Consider the following 22,514-nt stretch of genomic DNA (forward strand, 5'->3'; position numbering starts at 1 on the left):
ATTCAAGGCTGTCACCTACTGGTAAGTTTCAGAACTAATTACACCTAAGTATTGATTATGATAAATAGGGAGGCTTTTCTTGCTAATGAGTTGACCTATAGCTGGTGTATTTTGTTGTTTCACCCTTTTCCCTTTTCAGACCCACTTGTCTAGGAAATGTTCTGTCCATGCAAAATGCCTGGAAAAAGTATTGCCTTCTGTGGGCAAAGTGTGTATTTGACATGCTTTTTCTTCTTCTTTCTTGTCTTCTTCCTCCTCTGCTCTCACAGCTTTAAAAGGGGGGGGGGCGAGTAGGAGTTTCTAAACTTATTTTCTAGTTGATACTTTGTACAAGCTTGCTAGATATACTTGAATTGTCTCCACAATGGGGAACAGCATAGAAAATCTTAAAGGTGCCCATTTAAAAACAAGTGCCATGGTAACACATGGTAACCATGTACACCTGCATGATTTTTGGTAGCGGGATTATTTTAAGGTGGGGTGGGGAATCTCAGGCCCAGGAGCTGAATGTTGGCCTCAGGACTGTCCTGAAGCCACACCCTCTGTCCCCAGGACACGCCTCTCAACATCCTGCTCTACGCTCTTGAGAACTTCTGCTTGGCTAGAATGTGCCATTAAACTGTGATGATGCCCCTAGCTTGTGTCCAAGTTCATATGTGTAGAAGCTACTGGCTTTTGCATGGCTGGAGTTCTCCTTCCACTTTTGCCTCTGGTTCCAGCCCCAACCACCACCACCACCCAACCACAGCAAGGCTGGCCTTGAGAAAGTACAACCCCAGAGCTGGAAAGGAAGCTTCCCATACTGATCAGATAACACTGCCCATTAGCAGCTTTTAAGCATTTTAACAAACCTAGACAGCATCTTAAAAAGCAGAGACATCACCTTGCCGACAAAGGTCCATATAGTTAAAGCTATGGTTTTCCCAGTAGGGATGTATGGAAGTGAGAGCTGGACCATAAAGAAGGCTGATCACCGAAGAATTGATGCTTTTGAATTATGGTGCTGGAGAAGACTCTTGAGAGTCCCATGGATTGCAAGAAGATCAAACCTCTCAATTCTGAAGGAAATCAGCCCTGAGTGCTCACTTGAAGGACAGATCCTGAAGCGGAGGCTCCAATACTTTGGCTACCTCATGAGAAGAGAAGACTCCCTGAAAAAGACTCTGATGTTGGGAAAGATGGAGGGCACAAGGAGAAGGGGATGACAGAGGACGAGATGGTTGGACAGTGTTCTCAAAGCTACCAGCATGAGTTTGACCAAACTGCAGGAGGCAGTGGAAGACAGGAGTGCCTGGTGTGCTCTGATCCATGGGGTCACAAAGAGTTGGACACAACTAAACGACTAAACAACAACAGCTGCATGGAAACAATCTTTGGCAGAATCCAAGGCTGTCATATAATAGGAGGACAGAAACCAGTTTACGTGGATCCTTGGGATCAGCCCTTCATTCCCAAATAACTCAGTACAGTATATGTGGACGCAGCATTAATGCAGGAACCTCGGAGCAGCCAACTGGCTGTCACTTTATTGCTGCCATCTCAAGCAGTGTTTAAACGAGATGGAAACTACCCTTCGGTGTAGTTATATTATGGCCAGAAACTCAATAAAGTTATTATCTGGGTTGACAAGCCCTTGGCTGACACTAGAATTAAGCAGATCAGAGTACAAAAGCAAGTGAAGGATTTGAGAAGCTGTGACTTGCTCTGCCACCCAGTAAGTGTAGGGAAATCGCTCAGCTTAGCAACTGCTGTTTGATAGAGGGAGGTGCCTCAAACCTCAGCTTAATGGGTTGAGGACTGCTCCGCACTTCACCTGTAAACCATCTGCAAAGCTGCCTCTGCTGGGGACAAACAGGTACTCTGGAAGATTGAGAAGCCTACCTTGCTCCACCCAGTGACTCAGTTGCCACCAACTGTAAATACTTCCCCTGTAAACAGAGCTTCAGTTGAGTGAAAGCAAACAGGAGAGGAGAGGAAGAGAAGTCTTCTCCACAATCGCCCTAAAAATGCACGTAACAGAAGGGCCCAGAACCAAGACTCCAGGAACAGGTGAGTATAATTTCTTCTGGATAGGGATGCTGGAGAAGTCAATCAAATGGAAATGAGAGCACAAATCACCACTATTGGCACATTCATTTGAGGGCAGGAATGGAAATCATGTAAGCAAAACACATGTAGTATTCGGTATTGATGGGTTTTTTTGTCCAGAAATTTATGTAAACCATTACGTTTTTTTCTGCATTGTTTTTCATCTTTCCCTTCCATTGAAATTCATTGAAATTAATTGCACAATTGATTATTTTGATTTTGGCCTAGATGAATAATGTAGGTTTTAGCAGAAACTGAACTGTAGCAGAACAGAAAGAGTGCTGATTGTGATAAGCAGAGGACGGGGTGGAAATTGCGGCCTCCTTACATTCCTTACTTCTGAATAATGGTTAGATTCAGGGATAAGTGCATGAGTTGGAGGATGAGCCTTTTAAAATGAACTTCATCCTGGGGGGATGGAGCTGGAATGAAGCTATAGCCACGTAATAGTGTCACAGAATGGCAAGCTTCCCTTTTGTGTGTGGCCATCTCATATATGTGCTTCTGCTCTGGCTTTTGCTCTTCCCAAAAGGGATGTCCCACTTGCTAGGCAACCACATTCTAGAGAACAGTTTAGGGATGGGCAATGTAGCCAAGAAGTGGAAAAAGAGATCTGAGTTTTTCAGCTGCCTGAGAGGAGCCTGTGTTTGGAGATATGCAGTTTAGAAAGAGATTAAGAAGTTCCAAAACGATGCAGGATGTGGACTTGGAGGTCACCCAATGAAACCAATTAACTACAGGTGTGAGATGGACCAAGGGAAGTACTTCTTTACACAACTTATCATTAACATATGGAACTCATAGCCACAAGATGTGGTGATGGACCAGTGGTTTGGATGGCTTCAAAAGGAGATGATACATTCACAAGGAAAGGTCTATCGGTATGAAACTTCCATGTTCAGAGACAGTTAAGCTTTTCATATGGTCATTTGGAGATAAGGCTTGTGCGTCCAAAGGTAACTTGATGAGTGTCTAACTCTAAATCGAAGAGTGTAAGAGTGGAATGGCTCCAAGTTACTGAAGGTTGACTTTTAGACTCATTCAGTTACTTATGTTTCTTTCTTCCTTTTCTGTGTGTTCCTTCTTTACATCTGGCTCCTTCCAACAAAACTTGAACTTTCCTCTCCCACCTATTGCCTGTTGAAATGCAGAGAGAAAACAGGGAAAGGTGCCACAGAAAAATTTAGGCCAAATTCAAGGAAAACATGCAGTTAAATATAATTATCAATCAAAAGAATTTATATCCATTTCTGTTTTACCATATGGTTAAATATGTTTTGAAATTTAAGTAGGAATATTTACCTTACTGTGTATTTTTTTAAAAAAGAAATTTATTTGCATTTTCAAAAACGGGAACAGAGAGCATACCTTATTATGTACTAAATAGCCCCTGGATTGAACTTCATTTATTTTAAACTTTCATTTATAGCCCAACCCTCCCTGAAGCTCAGGCTGGCATGCATGGTTTCCTCATTCCATTTAATCCTCACAATTATTATGTGAGGTAGGTTAGCATAAGTAGTGTTTGACTGAAGGTTACCCAATGAGCTTCATGACTGGAAGTTTGAACCTGGGTCCTCCCAGTTTGACACTCTAACCCAGGGGTCAGCAAACTTTTTCAGCAGGGGGCTGGTCCACTGTCCCTCACACCTTGTGGGGGGCCAGACTATATTTTTGGGGGGGAAATGAACGAATTCCTATGCCCCACAAATAACTCAGAGATGCATTTTAAATAAAAACGCACATTCTACTCATGCAGATGCACCATGGTGTTTGCTCTTTCTGCACTCCTCCCAGTGGTCATTCTTTCTCTGGTCACTGCTATGGATACACAACATGACTGTCTGTCTCCAGGCACTGCAGTGCTCTGGAAAGGATTCCCACACGGCAGGGTTGATGTTGCCAGCCAACATGTCACATTTGCAGATGTTTTCGTAATGCAGAGTTGGTCTGCCAATTGGCCTGTTGCCTGAAGCCAGCTCCCCATAGAGCATGTCACAGCAATGCATGAGATAAGCAGAACTAATATCTACATTCCATAGCAGTGAAAATATCTAAGGGTGGAGTAACAGCAAACAGAATAGCAGTGCCAGATTTAGCGTGGTGCAGGCAGTTCCGCCCCCCAGACAGGGCGCCGAACCGAGGGGGACACAAAATTGAGAAGATCCACAATTCAGAAGATCTATTTGGGGGGGGCACCAAATTTTGGCCTCACGCAGGGCGCCATATTATGAAAGATTACCAAAGTCCGTCCCTGAGAATATTTGAAAACCAGCAGGAGTCTTCTAATTTGTTGATTACAGTTGCTCTTCAAATAATTCATATACTTCTTCCAATCTTCTGTAAATCTCTGGTCCCGCAGGTTTCGAATCCTTCCTGTCATTTTGTCCAATTCTGCATAGTTCATTAATTTTGCCTGCCATTCTTCTTTTGTCAGAATTTCTTCTCGCTTCCATTTCTGGGCTGCAAAGCCATATCTTGTGTGTAATACTGTGTGTGCGTGATATAAAATTATTCAGACCGGTTTTGTATGCATCCCCCAAAATAGTGTTCACATTGCATCTGAAGCACAAGATTAAACACACACTCACACACACCTTGCCCAGCCTTCTTATTACACACATGGATGGGATTGTGATATATGGAAAGAAAGAAAAAGCCATCCTCAGAACACACCAAAACTTAAATGAGCATTGAAAAATTAGCTCACAAGAATTACAGGTATCCAATTCTTTCAAATTGGAAACCTGAAGAAAATACTGAGAGAGACAAGCCATGTCCCAATCTCAGCAGAATATCTTCCTCACTGTGTGGAAAGTGTCATGATACAATTTTCAGAGTGGCCATTTTAGTCTCTTACAGGAAAAAACAACTCCTTTTTATTGCACCCGAAAGACTGACCAAACTATTAAGATATGACTTCAGGTGCATCTGATGAAGTGAATTGTAGTCTAGAAACATTTATGCCATAATTTGTTAAGGTGCCACAAGACTCTGTTATTACATGATTTACTTGTGACTATGATATGATACCTCCAAAATGTAGTACTTCAGCATATCTTTTGTGGAGCCATCCTGTCTTAACTGAGATGTTCTGAGCTCTGGCTGCCATCAGCTCCTGTTAAAGTATCCATGAATGATTCCAGATGAGGTTTCCCTTATGCAAACCAATGAGATCTTGTTCCTGGGTGTTGCAGAGAAGAAGAAGAGGAGTTTGGATTTGATATCCCGCCTTTCACTCCCTTTCAGGAGTCTCAAAGCGGCTAACATTCTCCTTCCCCTTCCTCCCCCACAACAAACACTCTGTGAGGTGAGTGGGGCTGAGAGACTTCAGAGAAGTGTGACTAGCCCAAGGTCACCCAGCAGCTGCATGTGGAGGAGCGGAGACGTGAACCCAGTTCCTCTCAGTGTGAGCCTCTGTGTGAGGCTTGTAGACCTCAGTGTCTTACATTGCTGCCTTGGTTTTTGATTTTGTTTCAGAGCATGAGCTTCTAGAGGAGCTGCTGACTTATGATGACCTCTTTCTGGAAACATTCAATGCTTTTCTGGCTATGCCTGTGAGTAGAGGTCACATCTTTCCCTGTTATCTGAACTCTGGGTTTTGGCTGGGTTAGAAGGATACTTGACATACTGTTCTTCCCAGAACAGTACATTGGGTTTTGTTTTGTTTTTAAATGTAAACAGCAGGTGGGTGGGGGATATTTGTGGGAAAGGGCTGCATGCAAAAGGTCCCAGGTTCAATCCCTGGTGTCTTCCAAGTGGGGATGTGAAGTATTTCTTCCTGAAATTCTAGAAAGCCACTGCTTAGTAGGTGTGGATAATACTGAGCTAGATGGACCAGTGGTTTGACTTGGTATAAAGACGGTTTCTATAAGATCAGGACTGGGCAAGGAGAATTAATCCTTGCCCCACCTCACACTACAACTCTGATGAATATATATGTAAATGGAGATTTCATTTCCAGGGTTAATAATGGCTCCAGGAAGGAATTTTCATTGGGATCACAGTGGATGTGGGGAGAAGGGCTAATAGCAGAGGTGGCCAGGATCCATTGGGACTGGTAGGTCAGAAAGCAGGGGGAGCCAGAGCCCATGGAAGACAGAACCAAGTACAGCACCGTAATTCAATTTGTGTCCCCATCTTCCATTCCTGGCCTCTCACCTCCCATGACATATTTTTAAAAAACATTTTATAAATGTGAGGCATGACTGAAGATATGCATAAGCACATTTGCATTTTTTAAAACAAACAAACAAACAGTTACTTGTTTGATGCAATGGAGTAAGGACAAGACTAAATGCTTGCTCAGTTGCCCTTCCAGCTTTCCACTTTCTGGCATATATATTTGTAGCACCGGTTGCAAAGCCAGGTTTTAATGGCTGCTGAAGGACCTGTGGTGAGTGACTGCTCAGAAATACTCTGTGCTCATATTCTTCTTAGAACTAAAAGTGACCTCTGCAGACACTGTTCTACCGGCTTTTCAGGTGATGTGCCACTTTCCTGCCTAAAGGGATGCTGTTTCTCTTTCAAGTAGGCTTTCCCTCTTAGACTGCATTATGACCGGCTGACAGGACGACTGCAGGAGCTGGATGGCTTCCTCTTGCCAATTGGGTCAAATTCCCTTTGCTATGGAGCAACCGATACAGAGAGGGAAAGGGCCCTGAGCTGGTTAGCGCAGGAGCGCTTCCTCCCATTTCAAAGGTTGAGCACTGGATCTGTTTCCATTTTCCTATACAATGCTCTGCACTATTTCTTACCTTTCCGTTGACCTGTTGCATTGCAGGTATTTTCCATGCTTCAGATATGGGTTCAGGGTTTTGTTCCTGCTGCTGTGAATTCCTATGTGTCTATAAGGTGGTTGCAGTCATTTTAATCTTGCGAAGAGGGAAATGGACAGGAAACACGGAAGCCATTGAATGTCATGTAGTGTGTAATATGCCCATCCTACAGATCAGTAAGTCTCTGACATCCAGCAGTTTTATTTGTTTGGCCCAGTCATGTTCACAGCTAGAACAACAGAACCAGTTCCTGTGCTTAATTTCATCCCATATTATATTGGGCCCCTTAATTACTTTCAGAAGCGGCACTGAGCTCTGGGACATGACTCCTTCCATGCAGTATTGCATTAATCGCCGGCAACCAAAGAGGATAATTTGAGCATGTACTTTTCCTTCCCTCATAAGTAACAACAGCTAAACTTCAAGCCCCTGAGACCAAGGGGCTTGAACAGATATTCTCATGCTGTGTCCAAGCAAATCTGTCCCAGGTTGCAGTCACATGGGATGAAGACCCATTGCCTACTGTGGACTTCAGAATAAGGAATGCAACCGAAGGCATTTCCAATGTTATAAAACCTGCCAATACCTTTTGGCGCAGGGTTAGGGAACCTGTGGCCCTTCTGATTGTTGAACTCCAACTCCCATCAATCCCCACCAGCAGGGCTAAGGGTCAAGAATGATGGGGGCTGTAGTCCAGCAACATCTAGAGATCCCCTCCAGTGCTAAAGATAGAACTAACCAGCCTAAACCCCATGTTGCAATATAAGAACAAATTTTCTGAAAAAGTGGGCATGCACACGAAAGCTCATACCAATAACAAACTTAGTTGGTCTCTAAGGTGCTACTGGAAGGGATTTTTTTGTTTGTTTGTTTCGACTACGACACACCAACACGGCTACCTACCTGTAAACAAATTTTCTGTCACAGAAGCATGTGCAAGTAGACTTTCTGAAGGGGGGGGGATTTGTGAATCATGCCCCCCTTTTCTAATTTGTAAAAGTTAACAGTTTAACTGTGAATATGATGAATGTACCACCTAAAATAATTTTCTAAAGGATAAAGTGGGCTTAGAATAATGCCTTGCAGCTCTTCCTGTGGCCTGGTGCTCTGAGCTGTCACTGTTTCTGAAGCGTTCATTTGCTGCCTGTTTCCTGCTAGGACTCTCTTTTACCTGGAGTATAAACTGGCAAAGCTGTTGCTGTGTCCTCTGGATGAGAAGTGCCCAGGGAGTCGCTACGCAATTCGTGGGTTCAGTCGCCAGTCTGACAGCACTGCCATCTCCAGCATCCCCAGCCATTCATCAACAGAGCGGCAGCCCACTGGAGTCCCAAGCCACGTGCTGCTAAGACTTCCTAGCCAAACACGCAGTACTCCAGCCTGCCTAGGTGAGTCTCCCTCAGCTGCTGTCTTCTGCACCCTCAGGAGTGGATCTCCTCAGCCATATCTTGGTCCCTTTCCACTGCTGGAGAGATGCCTGTCAGTCTCTTCGCATGTTTAGCTCTCATACTGCTATTTGGTTGGCTGGAAAGAAGACAAAACTAAGTTGTGTGACTGCACTTGGAATACTGTGTATAGTTCTGGTTGCCTCACCTCGAAAGGTATTTTAGAAATGGTAAAGGTGCAGAAAATGGTAATGACCAAGGATCACCTCCTTTCCAGCAATAGCAACCTTTTTACTTAGTACATGAAGCTGCCATCGCCTAATAGCCATTGATAGATTTGTTGTCAATGAATTTGTGGCTAGTTCTTTTTAAAGTAATCCGAGCTAAGATTCCTAAAATGGACCTGCCATGCAAAAGTAAAATTATTTATGTTGCCTTGACCATGTCAAAAGGGAGTTTGGAAAATGACTTAGATGGGGCAGGATCCAAGCCTTCCTACTGTCACATGAACCCATTGCACTTACAGTGGTACCTCGGGTTAAGTACTTAATTCGTTCTGGAGGTCCGTTCTTAACCTGAAACTGTTCTTAACCTGAGGCACCACTTTAGCTAATGGGGCCTCCTGCTGCTGCTGCACCACTGGAGCACGATTTCTGTTCTCATCCTGAAGCAAAGTTCTTAACCTGAGGTAATATTTCTGGGTTAGTGGAGTCTGTAACCTGAAGCGTATGTAACCTGAAGTGTATGTAACCCGAGGTACCACTGTATTTCTATTCTACACCCAGGTGGGGAGCAAGCCTCGCCATCCATCAGCTCATCTGTAAACATTTCCCTTCTGATACCTCTAACCTTCTGTCTCCATGCTTTCCTGCAGGACATTTTGTAAGACCATCTGGCCAAACCTCCACTGAGATATCTTTGGAGTTCCCAGGTATCTTGAGTTTAGCTCTATCTCCAGCCACAGAACATCTGAGCAGGCTCCAGCTCCAGAGACTCCTGTCTGACTCCAGCATACGAAGAGCAACTGGTAGGAACCCTGCAGCTAGGTTGGGGAAATTGGAGGTTGGCTAAGAGCTAGCTGGAAAAGGGTGCATTCATTGCCCTGGCCCCTGGAAGGAAGTGCTTTCAAAGGTCAGCTATTTGTGATTTTGCTTCTGATATGCGTCCCCTTACAGGAAGGCTCAGAAGTGGCTGGACCAATGCTGGTGAGCCAGTGGTAACTCCAATTCATCTAAGCAGAGCTGCTCTTGCCTCCTCGCCTGATCAAGAATTCACTGAACTTCACATGGATGGGTAAGTCTGGCTGCTAAAAGTGCCATGACGAGGATACCAAATTATTTCTAACCAAGTTAATGTAATTTTCTCCTGCCAGATGAAATGGTCTTGTGAAACCTGAAATCTGTTGTGCAATGTGTACGGCGCAGCTCACTTTTCATGGTGACTATGAATTCAAGCTTTCCATGCTTGAGAGTTATCTAATGCAAAATGTTGTTGCCAGAATATTTACTGGATAAAGGTTATCAGAACAGAATTATGTCCATATTGGTTGATCTACAATGGTGGCCAGTCCATTACTGTGCCCAATTTAAGGCAATTGTTTTAAGCTTTAAAAACCTAAAACAGCTTGGGACCTGAGTACCTTACAGACTGCTTTCTTCTATATGTTCCTCCCTGCATGCCTTGTTTGTCTTATGAGAATATGATCCAGATTTCTTGGCTGCCTGAAGCACAGCAACACGGTGTTGTGCTTTATCAGTGGTGGCACCCATCCTGTATATTCTACAGGCAATTCTACAGGCATGTTGTAATAGTATGTTTCCTGCATCAGACTAAATGAACTTTGATATCACTTTGAACTATCTAATTCTGTTAATGCCCTAAGATTTGCCTGCAAAAAGCCGTTCCCATCAATTGTCTGGTTTTGACACAATGTTCCATCTGTTCCTTTTGAAGTTGCCAGAAGCCATTTTCAGGTCCTGGGAAGGTATTGCAGTTTGACTTGAATGAGACAAGGAAGTCCCAGGAAGGGGAAGGGGACACATTTCTTTTGCCTTGCTTTGGAAGTGCCGCTCTGCAGCAGCTAAAAGAAGAGATCCTAGGGACTGTGAGTACAGTAATGTGGCATCCTGATGAGAAACTTGGCTTGGGGGCATTCTCTCTATCCAGCTCATTTTCCCTGCTTCCTGACTTATATGGATCCATCTATATAGCATAGCTCAGTCGGTTAGAGCATGATGCTGATAAATGCCAAGGTTGCAGATTCGATCCCCAAAAGGGACAGCTGCATATTCCTTCATTGCAGGGGTGTCAACTATATGATCCTCAGGGTCCTTCCCAAGTCTCTGATTCTCTGATCTTGTATTTCGATGATGACTACCAAAGTCACAGGAGAAAAGGTGGTTGTCTCACTCTGTTCAATGGTGATGTGAACTGCAGTGTTAACAACAGTGGCCCTATTAGGGCATTCGGTCTCCATGCGTGTAGAACCCTCCACTAGGTTTAGGTTGATTAAAGTTATAGATTGCTTTCCACTACAAAAAGTCCCAACACAGTTTACAACCAAAATAGAAATGTAATAATAATAATAATAAATTGCACAAACATGTTAAAGACATAGTAAAGAATACAGTGTCATGAAAGAATTAGTTCTCAAGGTAACCACCCAGAACATGACAAACAGTCAGTTGAAAGGAAAACACAATTGTCTTTGCCCGGTGCTGAAACAATGGCAAAGTTGGTGCCAGGTGGACCTCCCTGAGGAGAGCATTCCATAGACAGGGGGGCTACTACAGAAAAGACCCATTCAGGGCTGTACTTGGCACCAGGGGCCTGCATGAGTAAACTGGGTAAAAATGGCATGTTGGAAAGGGCAGAGCTTTGAAGCACCACACACCCCCACTTCTCCCTGCATGTAACTTTCCCCATTTTTTCCTCTTGAATGGGCCCTCAGATAGAATGGGCCCTCAGATAGAATGGGCCCTCAGATGTATAGCTGTGGGCAGGTGGCATTTCCTTCTCCTTTCAGGTGCTTACAGCTCTACTTGCTATCTTTCCTCTCCCTCCCTCCCTCTCTCTTGTATTGCAGAGGGCTGGCATGGACAGCTTCAGGGAGTTCCTCCATGGCACACTGGGAATCCACCTCCTTGACTTCTGGATTGACTGTGAGGATATTATGGAGCACACCACGCGCCTGGAGAAGGCCAGAACTGCATCCCAGGAGATCCAGCTGTTCTTTTTCAGCGCTCTTCGGTATGGATGCAAATGAATTTTTCAAACTAGATGTGGATGAGAATGGCTATACAGATGTGACATGGGAGATCCCTGACTGGGTCTTTTTATAAAGCACTTGTTGCAGTGCTGTAGCTACAGGGAGCAAGGGCCTAGCCATCATCATCATCATCATCATCATCATCATCATCATTGCCCTGGGTGAAGCCTCCGGGGGGGGGGGGGGTTGAGCCAAATTGGGTCTTTGACCTGGGTGAAATAAAGCCTAGTTTCGCCCCTGCTTGTTAGCTGGCAGAAGATGCTTAATCCTTTCCGTCATGCTGTTTACCAAAACTGTATCACCTTCAAAGCTGCTATTAGCTCCACAGCATGGATAAAAATGTGGGCACCTATGAGATGACTGTACTTCCCGCACCCCCAGTGGGGCTAATAGCGATGCTGGTGCTGTCTTGCACCACATGACCACCACTTCAGTGTTTCTTAAACATCTGGGTGGTATCACACTAGAAGAGAGCCCCATGCAGGCTGATGCCATGATGTGTTAGCAACAAACTGGCTCTCTAAGTTATGTGGCCCACCCACTTGCCCCACCAAATCTAAGTTTCTGGCTCAGCCAGCTTGCACTTAACCTCAGACGTTTCCTGCTCTAGCTTTTCCTTCTTCTTTTGTTGGCAGGAGCATTCAAGCCAAGTACAAGCTGATGCTTCCTCCTGCCTGTCGGGTGAGTAATGCTGCTTGGGGTGCAGGTGTCCCTGCGTTTTTCCAGGTCACAGCTTTAAGAGAACCTTTGCTCTCCCCGGGGAAACTGACGAATCTGCCAACTGCGTAGCTCAGCTGCTAGCCTGCATGGGGGTGGAAGTCCAGGGACAAATGTCTACCTCCTACCACCTCCTCTGTCAGGAAAATTCTTTGTTTCCTGAAGCTGTAGCCTGAATCTCATGATGGGTGGGGGGGAGGTGTGTTTTGTATTAGAGCAAGCTTCTGTTTCCTCTTTCTATCCTCCCTCTGTTGGCCTTTTTACCATTGTTTCCAACTTTGCATTGTGGGTGCTTCCAGACATGGACTATTTTTGCAGCATTCAGTAACGGCTGTTCTGCTTTAAAAATAAAAGCTCATTGCAGATTGATTCTGCATCACGCCACTGTCTCCACACCTTCCCATTGTGGGTGGACCTATACCAAAACTGCAATCACCAGCTCTTTGTGTCTCGTTCAAATGACAGTCTTGTCCTTTTGTGTTATTTGACAAAGACATCTGATTTGTTCCTCCTCCCTGGCTATGATAATCTCCGCCCCTCACTTATGCCTTTTTGGACCATCTTAAGACAAGTCAGCAGAACATGAGAGTTATCAACAGTCTTTTGCAAAGTCTTAAAAAGGCATCACCTTAGAGCACCTACACGGATAGTTCTGTGTATAGAACTCAGGAAATCTGTAAGAATGTGTGAATAATAACAACTTATTTAAGCCTTACCACCTGTGAAAGAACTTAGGCCCCATTTATATGAAGGGTATCTGGTGTGATTGTTGTTGCTTCTGTGGTAGTTTCCATTCCAACTGGCATACTCCACACCCTTTGAAGTACATACCTTACTCAACAAGCTGTTAAACAGGGCTGGGAAAGTTGTGGTCCTCCTGATATTGGTGAATCTAATTCCCATCAGCCCAAGACAGTATGGCCAATAGGAAGGGATGATGGGAGTTGTAGTCCAATAACACCTTGGGAGCTGTCACACAGGTGACACATCCAGTGCCAGATTTACTTATAAGCTAAACAAGCTATAGCTTAGGGCCCCACTCTCTTGGAGGACCCCCAAAAAATTAAAGGAAAAAACAAATGGATGTACATTTCCAAAACATAAGATAAAAAATAAAATAAAATAAAACGTACATACAGCAACAGTGTTTTCTGTTGTGCAGGCTCCTATTTGTTATGTGCAAATGGCTTTAGATACCTATTAGGTCCATAAATTACCACATAGCATATATTCAGCACAGAAAGCAGTGACAATTTGTTGTTGACCAGGACAGCTGGACATATAAAGGGCTCCATTACCTTCAGTAGCTTAGGGCCTCATCAAACCTAAATCAGGCCCCTAGACACATCCTTGTATTAGAGGGACTTTGCCTGGACTCAGCCAGTGTGAGAGCAATAAAGGAGGTGGTAGCAACTGCAAATGTCTAGAAGAAACATGACAAGTGGTTATTTAATTTCCATTTTCTACAAATTGCATAATAACATTACTGCTTTCCTGACCCTCTGCTGGCAGCAGCAACGTGATGAAACTTCAAGCCCTGAGGAGACTGCTTTTGCTGCCTTGAGCAGAAACCAATACGATGCTTTGAGGCGCCTGCGCTCCTACTGGGTCCCCCGGTTTCTCATTCACCACCAGAGGACCAGGCAGTGCAGGTTTGTGTGTTGAGGGATCATGAAATGAATGGGAATTTGGGGTGTGCGGAATGGGTTATTTTTTTCAGCTGCACCGGGCAGTAAAATGATATTTCTCTGTGTTATTTACTGAGTTGAATAGGATCCAAAATGCAGCAGTCTGATTGGTCCTAGAACAATAGGATTCAGAATGCAGCAGTCTTATTGGCCCTAGAACAATAGGATCCAGAATGCAGCAGTCTGATTGGTCCAAAGGAGCCACCCAATCCAGCTCCAGGTGAAAGTGAATCCGCAACCTGATTGGCCTACAGGTGAATCCCGGAATTAGCCAATCACGTGGGGCCCATTGTGTAAATAATGTATTTAAAGCAGACATTCTGGGGGAACTTCCATTCCTCCTCACCACTATGAGCTGAATAAAGAGCATGAAATCCACTCTCGACTCTGAGTATATTTCACTCTGGCAGCAAAATTCAATAACCAGAGAGACCTTTGACAGGAAGATGAGGCAATGTCTTTTTCGTTTAGAGAAAAGGCGAGTAAGGGGTCACATGATAGAAGTTTATGAAATTACGAACGGCATGGAGCAAGTGGATAGAGAAAGGTTTTTCTCCTTCCCTATAAACACTAGAACTTGTGGGCATAAAATGTAGCTGAATGTTGGAAGATTTAGGGCAGATAAAAGAAAGCGCTTCTTCATGCAGTTAAACCATGGAACCACTCCCACAGGGGGCAATGAAGGCCACCAACTCGGATGGCTTTAGGATTAGACAGATTCATGGAGGATAATGGCTACCAATGGCTACTAGCCATGATGGTTATGCTCTGCCTAAATAGTCAGAGGCAGAAATGCTTCTGAATGCCAGAATTCGGGGGAGGAGATAGTGATGTTGTGCTCAGGTCCTGTTTGCTTCCCACAGGCACCTGGTTGGCCGCTGTGAGAACAGGATGCTGAAATAGATGGGCCATTGGCCTGATCCAGCAAGCTCTTCTTATGTTCTTATGAGAGATCTAGGGCAGGTAAACGGGAGCTTGGATTATTGCACAGAATCATTGAGTTGGAAGGGAGGCCAAAGGGTGATCTAATCCAGTCTCCTACCAATGCATGGAACACTGGAGCAGGGATGGGGAACCTCAGGCCTCAGGGCCAAATGCAACCCTCCATGTTTCTCTGCCTGGCGCTTGGGACTCTCCCAATGCCACACCTCTCACCAGCCTTGCTTTGCACCTTCCTTGGGTGCTCTTGCCAGGCTGCAGTGTGCCCTTGAACTCTGGCAATGCCTCTTGCTTGCCTAGTTGGAGGCCAGAGAGGGATGTGTGAAGAAACTAGCCTTCTGTACAGAAGGTAAAATTCACATTCATTGTTACACATTAACAGCTGCTACACTGAACATTTAAAAGTGATCTTCATGTGGTGACTATAATGTGCAAATTGGCTCCTCAGGGTGCTTGCATTCTCTGTTGTCTTCCTCAAGCTGAGGAGTTTGCTGGTGTCCTGTCATCTCCCTCTCTTTTTCAAATGGGGAAAGTGGAAGGCTGTTTGTTGGCTCAAAATAATGCCAGCCTGTTTATGTTAACACTTCTGAATGCTTAGGCTCAGTTCAGGCTTCCCAATCGACAAGGAGCTCTTCCCAAGTACTGACTTCCTGTCCTCTCTTAACATGGCGGCATCGCTTCCTGTTGTGGATGACCAAAGGGACACAATGAGAAATGAAGACTCGAGAATGGTGTGCGTACCAACCCTTCAAAATCACAGAATGCTTGGTTCTGTTTTATTTCTGACCTATACTGTTATCCTGTGGTCATAAATAACTCCCTTGATGTAATGGATTTCTCCCTGCTGCAACCCTCCTCCCTTCCCCAGCAGTTTGATCATCCCGTGGTCTGTAATTGACTAAGTTAAGGTGACTTGAAATTAAGGTGACTTGATATTAGGGACTTGTGGGAAACTCGCATGAGAATTTGGGGTGAGGTGGGGGAGGGCTGGCAGCCAGGTCGCTTTAAAGCAGGGGGTGGGGAATCTGTGCCCCCAGATGTTGCTGGACCACAACTCCCATCATTTTTGACCATTGGCCATGCCAGCTGGGATTGCTGGGAGCTAGGATTCAATCACATCTGGATAGCTGCAGATTCCCAATACATGCTTCCAGGCTTTCACTGGTAGTCGTGGTGACCAAGTATGCATTTAGGGTAACTCTGCTTTATCAAATAAGCTGAGTTTCAGAATGGCCTTGGAGAATCTGGACACAGTTCTTGCCCTGGCTCCACTCTATCTAGCAGTGAGGCCCTGAAGGAACATTCAATGCTTTGCTACGGCTGTGATATCTGTCCATCTTTGCTTCAGCAATTTAGGAGGAACAGAAAAAGTGGAATTGGTCCAAGCAAGCAGTTGGACCTCCCAGCAGACCCCTCTGAAACACTGAGCACCACCCGATTTCTCCAGGTACTGATGTGTGACCTGGGGGATGGTGACGGCTTTCTTCACTACTTGACTCGGTGAGTTGTGCTTTTCTTAGCAGCCTGAACATTTACTGTTCTTTGTCGGGGTGTGTGTGTGTGTGTGTTGCTTCCTATCTGTGACCCAAGGGAGGATATTCACTTGTGGGGAATGTTTTCGCAGCCTTGTGCAGACCAGCTGCCTCCTTATATTCCTGGTTTTATTGGCGGCATTTTTCCAGTTCTCTGTTAAGCTAAGGGAGGCAGCTTTCCTGGTTTACCCTTCAGGTTTGAGGATCCTCAGAAGTCCCATAACCTGTTGCTGTGGAGGAAGCTGAAGCTCTATGAGGCTGCATGGGCGCAGGAGGCAAGCCAGTCAGAAATTCACCATATTGCTTGGCAGATTTTTCAGACATTTATGGCGTCTTATGCGGGATGCAACACAGGTGAGCTATCCAGGAATGTGGAGTAGCATTTGTTACCTCTGCTCTGTCATATGCCTCTGAGGTGGCAGGAAGCTAGGTCTGTTAGGAGTGAGAACCCTTTGATCTGTTGAGGGCCACATTCCTTCAGGGTTTATCTCTTGGGGAACACATGCCAGGGATGGGAAAGACCACAGTCAAAATTTGGCAGCATTGCACCTCTCTCTCTCTCTCTCACACACACACAGGAATTTGAGAGGAGTGTTCCAGAGAGAGAAATAGCAGGCCTGCAGCATACACAGAGCTGTTAACACTGAGGCAGCATATGCACCAAATCCTTAAAGCAAACACCTTTCCCCAAATCCTGGGAATTGTAGTTTGTTAAGGGTGCTGGGAATTGTAGTACTGCATGGGGAAACTTGGTGTCTAAGTAATAGCTCATCCAAAGAACTATCATAGCAAACCTGCACTTTGAAGATGGGGGTCTTAAGCCAGCCTTGTGTTCTGCTTCTCCTTTCCTTGCAGGGCTTAGCGCCCTTATACTGGAATACATCCAGCATCTTGAGAGGATGCTTTCCTTTGGCAGTGAAGACCTGAAGCCTTCCACTTTTGAACCAGTGGTCCCCTATGTTCTGGCTGTTCTGGATGAGATGTGGCTCCATTATCTTCGCCATGAAGTCACAACTTTCCTTGAGTGAGTCCCAAGCTGTCCTACACTGTCCCACCATGTAAGATGGTGTAGTCTGAGTTTAAACCCAGTTGTTGCTTTATTAACAAAATGGGTTTTGAGAGTCAATAAAGAAAACTTTAAATATCCTTTTCCCAGTCAGCCAGTGCTCTTTGCAAATAATTTTTAAGCTCTTTGATTGTAAAAGGGGGGAAATTGCCATCTAATTTTCTTTTTTGCAGATACTGTGTACCAGAATCTCATGACGATGACCAAAGTATCATGAGTGAAGGCAATAGAGTAAAACAGGAGGGAAATGAGAGGTAATACAGAATGCTGTGGAAACAAAGGAGCAACTTAGATGCTGAATTCTATTTAGTAGAGGCCTGGATTTACAAAGATGCTGTTCTGTTAGCCTCTGTGCCCTTACAATATCCTAATTTATAATCTAATGAATGAAAAGTAATATCTGGGGAGAACAGGGTACCTAAAGTTTTTTAGGTACCAGCAAATGTCTGGCTTTCCCCTGGGTATAATCTTTCCGTTATATGGAACTTAAAGTGTAGCAGAAGCTATTAACAGGGCGGTTTTCAACACAATCTAAAAGTATTTCGCTTATTGTGAATTCATTTTGTTTATATATTTGAGAGAGAGAGAGAGAGAGAGAGATTCTAGCCCTCATAGGTGTTGAGGAAAGTTTGAAAATACATGTGCAAAATCTGCAAATAGAGCTTGGTCATGGCTACTGAAATGAAAGAGGAGGGTTTGCTTTCTCTGCCCAAGCTCTTATCTCCCTGTCCAGATTGCTTTCTCAGGCCATCCCCACCCATCTTTTGACCTTTCCCACCTCACTCAGTACCCAGGTGAAACCCAAACTACTGCAGTCCCTTTACATTTTGCAAAAATAAAATCAAATGCACCATTCCTTGGTGATTTATTCTTAAAATGGAATTTGCATTTCATTGATACACCTCTGGAATATAGTTCTCCCTCACCAAGTCCTCTGAGTGATAAATATTTATGGGCTAATACTTTGTGAGCAGGGAGGCTTCATATCGAACGATAACGTGAAGCTGTGATTCCCGAGCCCTGCAGTGATCCTCATTTGTGTGGCCCTTCCTGCAGGATAAAGAAACGGAAGCAGAATGCCTGGCCACACCATGACCAAAAAGGCAGAGGGAGACACAGGAAAAGAAGCAGGAAAAAGGCAGCCATGACGTCTCACTGCACAGGAAGTGCTGCTGAGCAAGAGACAACTGGAGAGAGGTCACCAAGCCCTCAAGATGTGCCCACCCCTCAAAATGCACCTGACCTGCTCAGCAACACCGTTGTTTTAAATGTTTATAGGAAGGTGGCTCATAAAATTCAGGATGTGGCACTGCAAAGGATTCTGGGACTGCTCCAGGAAGTGGAGGCTTGCCAGGATGCTGCCCAGAGTGAAAAGCGCCTGGGTTGTGTGACGAAGCTTCTAGAGATCTGGGACAAGCCAGGAGCTGTGGGACCAAGTGCCTGCTTCCCAGAAGAGCTGAAGATGAGGTTAAAGAAGGAGGTAGCCGGGGGAGGGATAAGTGATTCCAGCTGGAAGGAAATCCGGCTCTCTTTGCGTTCCTTTCTGGCCCCTGCTTTTGAGCAGTTCTGGGATGAAATGAGTGAGGGGCTGAGGAAGCATGGGATGCAGTCCTCCGAGATCCCAGAGGAGCGCTGGGAGAAGCTGGAACCGTTCCTACACTCCATTGCCGCCAAAGTGGCTCTCAGGCGTTTAAAGAGCCAGAAAGCTCGCGATGGATCAGCAGCCACAGCTCAACCTGTTAAAGGGGACAGGACCTCTTTCTGGCAGTCCCTAAGGAAAGCCGCAGAGGGCTGGCCCACCATCGAGATGCTCCATTTCCTCAAACACCTCCAGGGGCATGGCCCCCCTGTGCTGGAGAGCGGCCTCCATTTTCTACTGGAGGTGCAGAAATTCAAGAACGCCCACCACGCCTGGCCTGACATGGCTCTTCTGAAGAAGAAAGTCCATGTGATACGTGACTGTTTTCTCAACTCTCAGATTGAGCCCCGGCTACAGGTACAACACCTTTCCTGGGTAAGGGGCAGACAGCAAATGTGACAGGGATACATCCTGCGCAAGGGGCAAAGGCTCCCTATTTTATACCTCCAAACAACAGGCGTGGCAAGGGAGCAACAACTGCTGTATTTTTTCTCCCTTGAGCCTGCTCCTAAAGGAGTAAATTTGGGAAGGGAGGTGCATTCAAAGAGCTGTTTGACAGTGGATCAGACTTCCTAGGGAGCAGTGGTTTTTATTACATATTTTGTGTTTTTATCTTGCATTTTTATGCCGTGAACTGCCCTGCGATCTACCGATGAAGGATGGTATACAAATTTAAATAAATAAATAAATAAAGGCTAGTAGCTTTGGCGAACTAGTTGTTGGTGTTGGCTGCAGACCAGTAATTCCAAAATAATTAAATGCTACTATCAGTCTCCTGCCAGCAGAATTAATCTCAGCTTCTCACAGTCCCTGACTCATTGTATCTGGGGAATGCCTTGCCTGCGCGCAGCTGCTGCCTCTCAGCATTCGGGCAGAGAAACCAGATTATACCCAAACAGAGGCCAGAGTAGTACTAAAATGGTGTGAGTGAGGGCACACACGCTTGACCTCAAATTACTGCTTCTGCTTTATTCTGCTGTTGGAAGAGCCGTGGGCAGGGAGGATGTTTGCTGTGGGTTATCTTGGCATGCTCCCAAGTCCAGGATGCTGATGAATGTGTGCTTCCTGCCCTCCAGGTTGCAGTGGATACTCGGAGGCTGGGGAGAGCTATCCGGGCAGCTGAACAGGCCATCCAGGAAGAGATTCCAGTACCGCCTCCAAGCTTGTTTGATGAGTTGAAGGATTCAGTCTTTAATATTCTGCTGCCATACTGGGCCGCTTTCCAAAAACACTGGCTCAAGCAGTCCCCTGCGAGTGCACAAAAAGCCCCAGGTGGGTTTATTTTCACTTGGAAAGCAGAAGAAAATGGCAAATGTCCATGCAGAGATCCTGCCATTGGTGTGCGCGCGTGCACATTAACATAGGCAATCCCTGTGGCAAAACATGTTTTGCGCTCCTGGTTGATGTGTGGGGAAAGTTAAGTGCAATTGTGTAGTACTAATGCAAAATATACATAAAGTCCTAGGTTCAGTCTCTCCGCTGGAAGGATCTCGCAAGTGGGAATGCTGGAAAAGACCTCCAACAGAGGCAGCAGATGGCTGGCTACTGCCAGGGTAAATGGGCCTGGTCTCGGTATCCCGTTAGTCTAATTCAATCTTAGAAAAATGCTTCGGCCTCCTGGCAGAAAGTCCACAAGGCTCCCACTTTCAAGACAGTAAATGTGAAAATCAGCTCTGGTCAATTTCTGACTGATTTTATCTGAGGGCATAACATGTTTCATAGAACAGGGAGTAAGGTTGTACAGTAAAAGTTCTCCAGAGTAACACCCATGTGTTTTACCAGTACATCACACTGAGAGAAGAAACAGCTTTGATAGGTCTTCCCTCTCTGCAGTGTTGAGAAATCAGCTCCTCCTCCGGAAGAGGCGGGCCATGCTTGAAAAGGTGCAAGGGCCACCAACACAGCTTCTTCATCTGCCACCGCTCCAGGGGCCCAGGGAAGTCCAGCAAAGCAGGGGTCAGGAGGGCTTTACTTACACTTTCTCCATCAGCAAAGGCCTCACGCTACAGGTCAGTGTGTGGCATTGCACTCTTTACCGTTTCCTAGGATTCAGTGGCTTAGAATACTGGGAGAGGAGTGAAAGTACAAACCAATCTGGCAAGAGTGTTGGCTTTTCCCTGCTAAGTGATACAGGCTGATATTCCCGCAAGCTGCTACTTATCTAAGAAAGTAGTTCCTCCTCTGTAGCCAACTCAGAGCATTGCAAAGACAAAGCTATCACCAAATTTGGTACAGCCAAGAATTGTGATAACAGCTCCTGGGTGTTGCACAAACAACCCTAACCAGCATGTTCTGTTGCTGTAGCTGAGAGTTACGCTGCCACCAACTTAAGTTTTCCCTCCCCCATTTACACCCAGATGACTATGCCTGGGAGCCTGTTGCAAATACAGTCTCTGGTTCGTTTCCACGCTCAAAGGGTGCATACGCATGCCAACAGTAGATATAGTAATGGTAGTATTTGTTGCCTTTGGAATTAAACAGAATGTAACAGAATAGCCGAAAATGTAAACAGTTCATTGCAGGCTTTATATGTGTTTGGCAGAATGGCATCAAAAGCAAGAAATTACAACAAGCAGTCTTGGGAGCAATGTATAGGACCACTTGCTGGAAAGCTTATCTGTGAATATGTCACTATTCAGGGAAGATTTTTAGTCCCATGAGCCTACACTAGAGAGCAGGAGCAGATGAATTGAGTTGATCATCTCTCAGAATGCCTACCCTCTGTTGTTGTTTTATATGGCATCATAACGTGGTCTTTTTGACAACATTTTTACATATGCAATAGTAGTACTCTTTAATGGGTTGAAGTAGTTCTGTAGAGAATACCATGATCTGTAAATGACCCAACACTCAGCAAGTGTCTGAAAAACGTGGGATTCCTTGTTGTAGAGCAGGGATTATAGCAACATCTGCAGGGTTCCCCATCCCGGTTGCAGGGAGTTGAATTAGCTTGTGTGTGTCAACTAGGTATTGCCCTGCTGTTGTTGCAGAAACATTGATGCACTCCAGTGTCACTTTAGGCTAGAAAATGATAATACGCTAATACAGTAACTCCTTTTCTCCTTAGGGCATGAGCAAAGAACTCATGAGTCACAGCAAGACTAGCTCTTCTGGGTTTCAAAACAGGAAGAGGTCAACTGGATTTCAGTTTCCCTCACTTCCCTTGACCATGAAAGAAGGTACCACCATTATTCAGATCCCAAGACTTTGCATGAATGCTGAGTGGCAGCCAGAAGCCACTATGGAGCATTTTAGAATGATTTCCCCAAAAAAGCTAGCTTGATGTAACAGAGGGGCAGCCAAGAGCCAAGAGGGGCAGCCAAAAGGTCGCACAGATGAGAACATGTGTTGCATCCACACATGTACTCCTTGCTGTTGGCCAGGATTATGTAACAGAAAACGTAACACTTGGAGACA

At 45.2% G+C, this 22,514-nt stretch overlaps 1 protein-coding gene across 2 annotated transcripts; it reads left to right on the forward strand.

The window, feature by feature from the left end:
- The first annotated feature begins 1,910 nt into the window (after positions 1-1,910).
- LOC309337555 (uncharacterized protein) lies at positions 1,911-22,396 on the forward strand. 2 transcript variants are annotated; one of them, XM_081854129.1, is made up of 19 exons: positions 1,911-2,049; positions 5,569-5,645; positions 6,623-6,789; positions 8,025-8,251; positions 9,123-9,275; positions 9,424-9,541; positions 10,202-10,352; positions 11,334-11,497; positions 12,152-12,197; positions 13,746-13,885; positions 15,459-15,591; positions 16,209-16,360; positions 16,589-16,746; positions 17,248-17,416; positions 17,632-17,712; positions 18,515-19,454; positions 20,174-20,369; positions 20,931-21,106; positions 22,165-22,396. In XM_081854129.1, the coding sequence occupies exons 1-19, from the start codon at positions 2,007-2,009 to the stop codon at positions 22,378-22,380; spliced, it is 3,507 nt and encodes a 1,168-aa protein (XP_081710255.1). In that variant the 5' UTR covers positions 1,911-2,006; the 3' UTR covers positions 22,381-22,396. The 2 variants fall into 2 exon arrangements, with proteins under 2 accessions (XP_081710255.1, XP_081710256.1); XM_081854130.1 differs by having other exon boundaries at positions 13,749-13,885.
- Positions 22,397-22,514: the final 118 nt, after the last annotated feature.

This window comes from Podarcis erhardii (genome assembly GCF_964252035.2).
Source record: "Podarcis erhardii genome assembly, chromosome: 3".
Taxonomy (NCBI): Eukaryota; Metazoa; Chordata; class Lepidosauria; order Squamata; family Lacertidae; genus Podarcis; species Podarcis erhardii.

Bases quoted from the DNA above. Each gene is read 5' to 3' on its own strand.
- LOC309337555 (XM_081854129.1), top strand. From the start codon at position 2,007: ATGCACGTAACAGAAGGGCCCAGAACCAAGACTCCAGGAACAG. The intron at 13,886-15,458 runs GTTTGTGTGTTG...CTGAATGCTTAG, and splicing joins CAGAGGACCAGGCAGTGCAG to GCTCAGTTCAGGCTTCCCAA. The intron at 20,370-20,930 runs GTGGGTTTATTT...CCCTCTCTGCAG, and splicing joins GAGTGCACAAAAAGCCCCAG to TGTTGAGAAATCAGCTCCTC.